The sequence below is a fragment of the Aplysia californica genome, unplaced genomic scaffold (assembly GCF_000002075.1).
Source record: "Aplysia californica isolate F4 #8 unplaced genomic scaffold, AplCal3.0 scaffold00469, whole genome shotgun sequence".
Lineage (NCBI taxonomy): Eukaryota > Metazoa > Mollusca > Gastropoda > Aplysiida > Aplysiidae > Aplysia > Aplysia californica.
Window position 1 is genome coordinate 89,013 of NW_004797739.1, and position 11,378 is coordinate 100,390.

An 11,378-nucleotide genomic window follows, 5' to 3' on the forward strand; every position below is an offset into this window, starting at 1 on the left:
GTGTGTGTGTGTGTGTGTGTGTGTGTGTGTGTGTGTGTGTGTGTGTGTGTGAGAGAGAGAGAGAGAGAGAGAGAGAGAGAGATTTTTTAAAAAATTTTAACGGTTTCTTTGTAACTTTCTAGATGCGAATCGTTTCGTTTTTAAGGCTTTTAATAGGTTTTTTTTCATGGGTCTTAAATTTAATTTTACTACCATTTTAGTGCGATGTGCGTCTTGCGCTTTTCTCGTTTTTTTAGAGTTAAAAAAACCAAACAAACTCATTTCACAATATGTTGACAGATGAGTAAACTTTAAACTTATAATGCTGGTAGTTGTAAGGCGTCACTGGCAAGTCCTACTTCTCTTCTTTCGTTCTTCTGTTGTTTCTGTCTGTTTTTCTTTTCCCCTGCTTTAAATGACCGTATAGTACCGATGTGCCTCACATTACTCCACCAACCAACCAACCTACCTACCAACCAACCAACCAACCAATCAATCAACTAACAAAAAAAACAACAAACAAATAAACAAACAAACAAGCGGGTGGTTGGCAGGTCCTCCGGTGCGGTTTGCTCCTTTTTTTCTTACAAAACATCTATTGTCCTTATCTCTCCTTCTTTTTTTTGTTTGTTTGTGCTTGTTATTGTCTTGTACCACCTCCAATCTTCGGCACTTATATGAACTTATTATGTTGCAAGTGTCATAAAACGCTTACTAAAACAAAAATCTCTCTTGTAACACCTCTAATCTGCGGTACATATATGACCTTATTGTTTTGTAAGTGCCGTAGAACTGTTATACTAAAACTAAAACAACAAACCAAACAAGAAACAAACTAACTAACTAACTAACTAACTAACTAACTAACTAACTAACTAACTAACTAACTAACTAACTAACTAACTAACTAACTAACTGACTCCCTGACTAACTAACTAACTAACTAACTAACTAACTAACTAACTAACTAACTAACTAACTAACTAACTAACTAACTAACAAGCAAACAAAAAAGCAGACAAACAAGCAGACAAATAAACAACCAATCAACCAACCAAACATACAAACTTACCGTGTTTTCCGTCTACCTCTTTCAGCCACTACCGCCACCATGACGACCCTCCCAAAGATCACCCCCTGCGGCACGCCCCGCTCTGTGTCAGCCTCCGCCAGCTACGGCCCCTACCCGCCCCCGGAACTCACCTCCACATGGAACCAGACCAAATTCCCGTCACGTGTCAACCCCCTGGCCCCGCCCCCTCCCAAACGGAGGATCAACATGAGCTGGGAGACCACGCCCCAGCACTGGCACAATGAGAAGCGCCGTTTGTTCATGCAGCAGAGAGAGCACGAGAGGTATCACTCCGCCTGGGCTAAGCCTTTCTATGGACCCCCGGCAGACAAAGAGGCGTATAGGTGAGTTGTGGTAAGGAGGTTACTTAAGTAGTGTAGTCCTCTTTCAGTGGTAACCGCTAGGCTGTAAATAATGCCAGGCTGGCTTTACAGAAGCCACATATTTCACAAGATGGTTATATCATCATCATCATCATCATCATCATCATCATCATCATCATCATCATCATCATCATCATCATCATCATTTCTGTAAACATGATAATGTGATGATGATTTTTATAGTGTCATAAATATTTTTAAAAAATCATCATCATCATCATCATCATCATCATCATCATCATCATCATCATCATCATCATCATCAGCAGCAGCAGCAGCAGCAGCAGCAGCAAAAGCCTTTCTCACTCCGTGGCAGGAGTATAGGCCACCAGAAAAGAGCTCTTCATCTACTTATGTCTTGGGCTTCAGTCTCCACCTCTGCCTAGCACTAGCCGTGTTCCAGCTCCTTTAGGTCTGAAGCTAAGTCCAGCTCCTCCAAGTACTTTTAGGCACTCCTCTCTTTCTCTTTCCTTTTGAATCTTAAGGTATAGTACGGATTTATTGCCCCAATTCACTTCGTAAAATCACTTAAGAGGTGGGACCTCTGAATTGTTAACGTTTTTCTATGATAAGATAATTTCACAAGGAACATCGATTAGGATAGGTGCCCATTTCAACACTGTTGGTTATTCAAGAAGCGGGACCTCCAGGATCAATATCCATCTCCGACAGTCCCAGTCCCGAGTCAAATTGATTGAATGAAAGCATTGAAAACTCCACAAAGCAAACTGAGTTTATCAAGAATCCCAGTTAAGGATTTGAACCAGGGTTGTCTGCTCCATATTCTAGCATGATATGAATTGAGCTAACAGAGAGCCCCCTGTCAGGATAAAATACTGTAACATGTAAAAGGAATGAAAAAAGCATAATAGCCACCAGGGAAGTAAAGAGTTTTGACCAAAGACTTTGTAATTGTGTTTTCACTAGTTGAGTCTGATTCTGAATCTCGCTTTTTTTCAGTAAACCTATAGTTTTTATGACTCCTTCTTTGATTCTTCTGGAGATCAACAATAATCTATGGTCATGTCTCAGGGATAACTGTAATTTAAACTGTTGTTTGTTTTGTTTGTTTCTTCCTGTGTGAATTTGTAAAAGAAAGTATTGTAAGGCTCCAACAAGTCATTTTGAAGACGGAGCAAAACTTGGTCTGTTGGTAAGAGAAAATAAATGACATGAGGAAAGATCACATAGAAATAATACGCTACTCCTTAGTTGATATAACATAATTGTGTATCATTTAAGGGCTTGTTCCTCCTGCCGATGTGTGTTGGATCTGTCCCCCCCCCACCACCCCCCCCCCTTATTCCCCTCCAACCCCATCTGAAAAAAAAAAGAATCTACAGGGATCTCCGACATATATAACTTCCAAGGACAAACAGTATGCCCTCACTGAAATTTGATATTTCTCATCCTTTCAGGCGCCATTTCCGAGAGGTACTCAAACAACAGATGTCAGATTCAGATCACAAAAAGCAGTTAGATCTGAAGAACAAAGTGCGAGAGAGTGAGGAGGCCGTGGAGTACGACAGACAGTGCAAGGTCAAGGACTTCAAAGACTTTGTGAAGAAATTCAATTACCTGAAAAACTTCAGAGATGACAACAAGACGGTGAGTGCCCCAGACAAGATTTTGATGGAAACATTTTTTAAAGATTCCAAATCAAATAGGCTAGAGACAAAAACCAGTGTGCTATGGTACCTGTATGTGGACACCTGCAGGAAATTACAAATCCCAAGGACCTGGATTTTAAAAATAAAATGCAGATATTTTTACGCCCTCTTCAACACAATTTAGATAATTTCAGAGGCAGACTTAAAGACATCTTTTCAGTTCTCTTTAAAATATTCCAACTATATGTTTGATTGGTAGTAATAATCTTCAATGTAATTCTCTGACTGTGTCTCTTATAAGATGCAGGTTGTCCTTCTTTTGCTGTTGCCAGTAACATTAACAGTTTGAGTTGTAAAGGCAGGTATGAAAATTTGGATAATTCTGGCTTGCAAGCTTTTTGTCTTACTTTACTTTATCCGTTCTCTTGTACCTCAAGGGCATAAAGGGGAAAAAGAGCTCCTTGTCTCTAGCAAGTTTGATGGCCTGGCTAGGTGGGATATTGTATGTTCTCAGGGTATCCTTCACACCCTGTATCCAGGTCTTTCTTGGTCTTCCTCTTGCCTTGTACCCTGATACTCTTCTGTAGTCGGCTTTACTGGCAAGCTGCGTGACGTGCCATACGTGTGAGACCAAACCACTTGATTGTTTGCCTTTGAATGTAGTGGTGGACAGGTGTTGTTCCCATAATTTCTCTGATTTTGTCTGTGAATGAAATTGTAGCATCATAATTGACAATGCATATATTTATGTTTTGTCCTCCTGGTGTTGACCAGATGAAAAGGACATGTGGTTACTTGAGGGAGGCATTGCGCTGCCAAGAGCAAAATGCTCGCAGCTAAAGGGATTTGAAAACAACAACAACAACATATTTTGTCCTGAACCTATTTAATGTTTTATTATGATAATATATTAAAATAATAGTTAAGATCAGTAATATCAATTTGTCCTAATGAATACTAAATACTTTTTTATTTTAGGCTGACATCATAGCCTGTACAACTTGTCGTGATGGTCCTACTGACATCATAGCCTGTACAACTTGTCGTGATGGTCCTACTGACATCATAGCCTGTACAACTTGTCGTGATGGTCCTACTGACATCATAGCCTGTACAACTTGTCGTGATGGTCCTACTGACATCATAGCCTGTACAACTTGTCGTGATGGTCCTACTGACATCATAGCCTGTACAACTTGTCGTGATGGTCCTACTGACATCATAGCCTGTACAACTTGTCGTGATGGTCCTACTGACATCATAGCCTGTACAACTTGTCGTGATGGTCCTACTGACATCATAGCCTGTACAACTTGTCGTGATGGTCCTACTGACATCATAGCCTGTACAACTTGTCGTGATGGTCCTACTGACATCATAGCCTGTACAACTTGTCGTGATGGTCCTACTGACATCATAGCCTGTACAACTTGTCCTGATGGTCCTACTGACATCATAGCCTGTACAACTTGTCGTGATGGTCCTACTGACATCATAGCCTGTACAACTTGTCGTGATGGTCCTACTGACATCATAGCCTGTACAACTTGTCCTGATGGTCCTACTGACATCATAGCCTGTACAACTTGTCCTGATGGTCCTACTGACATCATAGCCTGTACAACTTGTCCTGATGGTCCTACTGACACCATAGCCTGTACAACTTGTCCTGATGGTCCTACTGACATCATAGCCTGTACAACTTGTCCTGATGGTCCTACTGACATCATAGCCTGTACAACTTGTCGTGATGGTCCTACTGACATCATAGCCTGTACAACTTGTCGTGATGGTCCTACTGACATCATAGCCTGTACAACTTGTCGTTACTTTACAGCCTATGTTCGGTATTAATGTCCAGGGACTTGATTATCTAAGACTATTCACTTCACTCTTTGTAATCTCATTAGCAAAGGTGAAAAGATCAAACAAGTCCAACAGTTTAAATATCTAGGGTATATAATAACATCTGATGCCAAATGTTCCACAGAAAAAAATCGGAGAATTACAATGGCTAAGGCTAGTTTCAATGGAATGAGCCCAGTCCAGAAAAATAGAAACGTCTCAATGACTACCAAAATGAAAGTTTTGAAATGCTATGTATGGTCAAGCATTTATATGGCTATGAATGCTGGACAATCACAAAGACAGTGAAAATAAAATAGAAGCAACAGAAATGTTGTTTCTAAGGAGAATGCTGAGAATATCTTGGAAGGAAAAGAAATCAAGTGAGGTAGTGCTTGATGAGGCCCACGTTGGACGCTCACTGTTAAAAACATTACAAGTGCAGTTTTTGGGACACCTGAATAGACATAAAGGTCTTGAACATTTTGCTCTCACTGGCAAAATCGAAGGCAAATGAGGCAGGGGTAGGCCCAGAACAATCTACTTAAGGTCTAAACAAATGGGTAACAAGGAAAGATCAGGGAAACATAGCTTTTTTGAGAGCATCCGAGCAAAGGAATGAATGGAGAACCATGATCGCCGATGTCTGTCGCAGATCTGGCACAGGATGATGTATGTAAAAATGTACATTTTATGCTAACATCTTTTACAAGTACTGATACTTATATTTTATTGTTATTTTGTTCTCACAGTTCATGGAGGATACATGGGAGAAGAATCGCTTCCATAAAATCATGACTGACAAGTACGATCGCGAAATCATGAGATACAACCCAATCAACTGGAGCGGTACACTGTCTTAACCTTTGCACATGCCTAAACTTGTCCTGATGGTCCTACCGTTACTTTACGGCATATTTTTTGGCATTCATGTCCAAAGACTTGATGATCTAAGACTATTCACTTCACTACGTAAAAATGTTTCGGCGAAAATTGTTTCCCTTCATGTGTACAGAAATAGTAAGTTCAGAAAGGTTGGTAACCCAAATGGAGTGATACTTCATAGTTCCGTAATCATAGGCTTTGGTTTCTCAACACAGCCTCAAGTCGTTTAGTATTTTCGCAGAAAAAAATGCTAAAAAAGGCAACACTGCGTTGTTGGTTACTGTTTCTGGTTTGTTGTAAGACACGACCGACTTTTTCTTTTCCATAACTTGTGATTTTCGTTGGAAGATCCCATCTCCATAACAAAACAAAAAAAGTCAATGTCAGTATAAAGGGAAAAAACACCCCATAGTATTGTGCAAATAGTCTTAGATTATATAAAACAGTCTTTGAAGGAACTGCTCAGACCCAAGTGTCAAAATGTACAAGTGGAAACGAGAGAAAGGAAATGTCTCACAGGGGACAATGAGAGTAAGAATTTGTTACTGTTTGAGATTTTGATGTCTTATAAACCACAAGAAGAAGTGTCAAATCACTTTTGCATTGATGAACCAGTATTTTATTCATCAACAGTCTTCATATTTGCTCATGATTAATGTATACATTTATATGTACCTAGTTCAAAAATTTGTGTGATTGAAAGATATAATATATTGATGTTTTTAACCAAAAAGATCTAATTTATTTGCAAAATGATACTGTTGGAGATTTCAATGAGGTCAGTAAACAGATTTTTTGCAGTTTCGTATCTGTCGTCTGCCTGATAAGATAAAAGTATGTTCTTCCATTTAATCTGAAAAGCTAAAATTCTTGTGGTGACAATTTGGCAATAGCACTTTCATGCAGAAATATTCAAAAAGAAGGAAAACTGCGTCACACATTTGGGACACACTTTAATTGCCATCAAGGACTATTCAAAAGTGTGCCCCGCAGAAAAATCAAAAACTGTAAAACATGAAATACAGGGATCATATTCCTATCGGGGGTGGGGCTCTCTCTAGGATGTTAACACAACTATAGTACTGTGTGTGAAATATGAATGCATGACTCGGGTATATATTTGTATAGCACGTTGAGAGGGTAACACTTGAAGAAACATTTTACTATCAGTATTATTCTCTTTTATTTTCTGTATCCTTTTCTTTTAAAAATGATAAAAATATGAAAAATATTGAATAGGAGCCTGTTCACTTTACTAGAGAAAATGTAGCTTCTAATGGTATATATATATATATATATAATACTTTAAGGTTCATAACTCACAATCTATCACAACTCCACACAAAATACAATCACATAAAATAACCAAACACTGCTGGTGACAACTACAGTGCATTGTCCTTTTTTTCAACTAGGGTTGATGCATCATGCTCATGGTCATAGAGTGACCACACTATCGCCTGTTTGAAAACTATCACACTGATTGTGCCAAATTTTTTTTAAAGGGACAAGAATTATGTGAATTTTTTGTTTTCTTGAAATTGGATAAAGGTTACTCATTTTTACAAAGGTAAAATTATAAGTATTTGATTACTGCAACTGAAAAAAAGAGCAAAATAAGATCTGAAATAAATTTGCATACAATATTTATACACCCAAGTTCATTGACAATGAAACTGTTGAGAATGAGACAACATATGAATTGCTTTGTTTTACCCATCAGTATTTTGCCTTTATCTATCGAAGTCTTGAGCTCATTCTAAGTTTCAAAGAGGATGTATTATATCACAACAGAACTTGGTTATAAAGGTAAGTGCAGTTTTTGAGACTGAAGTGTTATTCCCGGTGTCTCACTATTCCAAAAGATCACCTAGGGAAAGAACACTTTTGGTGGATGATTCTATATACAAAAAAAAGAAGAGATAAAGATTTGTTAATTGTTTTGCCAAAATCACGATTTTCAGTATTGGTAAACTCAAAACTATTTTTTAAAAAGATAACTTATGTAACTTGCATATTATAATCTTTTCTTATTCTCTCCTATTTAGGACTTTGAAGTTTATGTACTATCTAGATGGTTTTCTTGCTGTGAAATGCAATTTTCCAAGCAAATTTAAATCCTGCCATACTCAATACGTTTCCAGAATGTCATGTTATTTTTCATCAATAGCCTTAGCAGGGTATTTTACTGGGAGTGCCATGTAGGTCATTGTCTACCTTTAAAGGGAGACCTGGCAGTTCTGTGATAACATTACCACCCTGATTCAAGGTCCGTTTTTTGGCCGTTCGTATAAAGAAGGCATACCTGTCTCAGAAATGCCATGTAGAACGTATGGTTATTTACACACATACGTATTAGACTTCTTTTGTCTCTCATATATATGCCATTAGAGGAAGCCTAAGAGCTTGTGAGTCCTTTGAAAAAACAAAGGGTTTACAGACTGTGAGATTTTCCCTAATGGTATGCCTCGTAGGGGAATGTCTGTGTTGTACCTTTGGTTCCTATGCAAATTTTGTTGTGCTGGTGTCATGTCTATTGATTAAATGTATGCTACCACCATCATTGTTGGTGGACAAATAATTCTTACATTCCTATTTTTATCTTTTCAGGTTTTTTTGCTATATTATATATATAGCTGTTGCCAAATCAGATTTTTTAATGTTTTGCCTTTTCCGCATATGCCTTTGATGCACTAATGCAATGTCTTAATTAAGCTTAATGTCAGCAGAGCTCTTTGTAATTTATGTGTTGTTTTGCCCAGTGCCAGATCTGTTGCTGTAATCCCAGTGTGACCTTTATGTGATCCCTGCTTTAAGCCTGTGTTATAAAAGAGTTGTGTGTAAGTGTAACTGTTTAGAACTTATCCTAAGAATGTGTTTCTTTGTATATTCAACTTAAAAGTATTACAGTCTGTAGAAAAAATATTTCTTTTTTCATTGTATGCTTGAAGTAAAGTGTGGCTGAATCGAGAAAATCATTTTTGTTTGAAAATCTGATACTTTTTCACCCCAGCATTGTGCATTTTAAAGCTGTGTTTTAGTATTTTGAAAGCATATTATTAAATGAGAAACATAAATTTGCTCGAGAACTTTCAAAGTTCCAGTTCCAAGGCAGGACCTTGCTGTCCTTATAGTATAGAGATCAACAATTGGGAATACAGAATTGTCCTAAAAGAAGACAGTGTTAAAATTTAACTTAAAAGTTTTTAAAAAAATTTTTAATTCCCTTCCATTAAAAGATTTCTTTAAACTTATATTCCAGATTGATTTGAAAAGGAAATTTATAACACTTTGTGTATCGCCAACAGGTTTGTTACTTTAAAAAAAAACAACGTTCTTGAAGACTGATTTTACATTAACAGCAAATGTATCAGAATAAAAGTTTCAATCTGAACCTTGCCAAAGCTGCACAGGTCATTGTTCAATTATTGTGTGTACTTTTTAACATTCTTTTCCTCTAGAATGCAGGCGACATTTGAGGATTTGCGTCCAAAACAAATCAGTTTATGTCTTTGACATACAATTTTCAGCGGAGTTGTCATGTTAACTCAAATACTTTAAGGATATGACAATGCCAGGAAGATGATAATGAGACCATTTCTATTTAATACTAGATAGCTTTTGTATAGCGCAAATCCCCGCTCAACAGCAAGCTCTATGCGCTTCATAATCTATACTATTACCCCAGCAGACCTGAGAGCATTTTGAAACAACTTCAACTTCCTGGGAAGCATACAGTGCAAGCAGCCATTTATAGGAGCTAAAAATAAACATACTGACAAGATCTTTCACTTTCTATGGCCCTCCTGGGAGAAGTGAGGAAAATTCGTGTAAAGTGCCTTTCCCAAGGACACAACGTCAGGCCCGTGGCTCGAACCCCCAAACCCGCATGTAGTATAGATAACATCAGACTGAGGTGAAGAAGATGAGAGTCCGGTAAATCAGGAACAGGGTGATCACCGGTGTGATTGTAATTTCTAATTTTTTTTAACCCCTTTTGACACAGTTTAGTAGACGGCCTGCTTCAGTGCTGCCTGTTAGGGTCAACCTGGTCTGAATGGAGAAGAGAATTACAGATATTAGTCTGGAAACAACAAATTATACAAGCTATCTGTGATTTTGATCTTGCCATGTTCATATTATGTACCCAACTGTACTTGACTACATTAACTTCCTCACGTGGGAATTGGTTAAATTATCGTCACCTTAGAACTATTTTGTCCAAAGCTTACTCATCTATAGAGTGTACTTTGGACAAAATAGTTCTATGGTGACGTTAGGTCTTTTGTGTGCAGCAACAAAATTTGACTATTACTATTATATCACAGCACAGATACCAGTGACCACTGGAGGGTCCGTTGTATTAAATCAGCACATAATTATATTGATGGCCATCTATCTCAATTCAAAGTCATAGAGCCTGTGCATTTCAAATTACCTCAATGACAGCGGAGCCCTAATTTAACTCTCTATATCTATGAATAGATGCAAAACTCCAACAAATGCCATCTTTCGATTTGTCGTTTTTCTGGAGTCTTGCACCTAGCCGTTGATATGATGCTTGAATTTTTTTCACCCTGTCAGGACACTGGAGGAACTAGTCCTAAAGGTTGTTAAAGACGACCTAAAAGTAAGTGTATGGCTTTAACGCCTCTATCAATATTATTAAATCATTTAAGAGGTGGGACCTCCGCATTTAACGACTGTCTCCAATAGGACTGAGCCAGAAGAGTTGAGAGCTTTGAAAACTCCACAAAATGACTTGAGTTAATTATGAAAGGCCCCGTCTTGGATTTGAACCTGGGTCATCCACTCTGTAATCCAGTATGATACCAACTGAGCTAACAGAGCACCCAGACACATTACCACAAAGCCACATTTCATAAGCTTCTGATAAGAAAGAGTGATTTCACATTTTTTTTCTGTGTATCCATGCTTGGACTAAGGACTAAGATTTTCTTTTCAAAATGCTGTTGGTTTTACGTTGTCGTATTGTCAAAGAAAGTAAATCAATCATCCCTTTCCTGACCGGCTGCCATTTGCTGTTTTCAAAGGTACTCTCAAATACTGACTAGAGTGATTTCATTTTTGGGTTGTTGTTGTTGTTGTTAGCGATCTAGTAGCATCTGAGCATTAACTCTTCTGCATGCTCAGTTTTGGATAGGAATACATTTTTTCGCCTGGATGGTGGCCCGAAGGGCCAACTCTTTTCAGTTATCGCATAATGTTAAAAAAAGAAAAAGAGAGATTCTTAGCCCACTTTTGTTCAATATGTATGTTTCTGAATTTGAATTGATGTTGAAAAACAGTGTTGTTAGAGAGATGCTTTGAAAGCGGAACCCCCAAATACATAGTCTTGATCATAGGCATATAAAGGCTACATCCATTTTCTATGAGGAAACGAAGTTCAAGACTTAGTGGAAATTTACTTTAAAAAAACAAAAAAACAACCCCTACCCACTTATAAAAAGGAAGCTTCAAAATGTTTCAAAAGTCTTTACTTTGTCAAAAAGTAATCTTGTTTTCGGTTGGTTTTTTTATACTGCATGCACCAAGAGAAATGTCATCATCATACCAGCTTTCTCCTACGAAGTGAAAGGGCAC

At 37.9% G+C, this 11,378-nt stretch overlaps 1 protein-coding gene across 2 annotated transcripts in view; it reads left to right on the top strand.

Moving 5' to 3' along the window:
• LOC101847518 overlaps positions 1-9,178 on the top strand; it is an 18,995-nt gene extending 9,817 nt beyond the window's left edge. For both annotated transcript variants that reach the window (XM_005105402.3, XM_005105403.3), the window contains exons 2-4: positions 1,077-1,395; positions 2,853-3,042; positions 5,642-9,178. In XM_005105402.3, coding sequence (XP_005105459.1) covers positions 1,077-1,395; positions 2,853-3,042; positions 5,642-5,752 — 620 coding nt within the window. In that variant the 3' untranslated portion in view covers positions 5,753-9,178. The remainder of the gene's footprint in view (positions 1-1,076; positions 1,396-2,852; positions 3,043-5,641) is intronic.
• Positions 9,179-11,378: the final 2,200 nt, after the last annotated feature.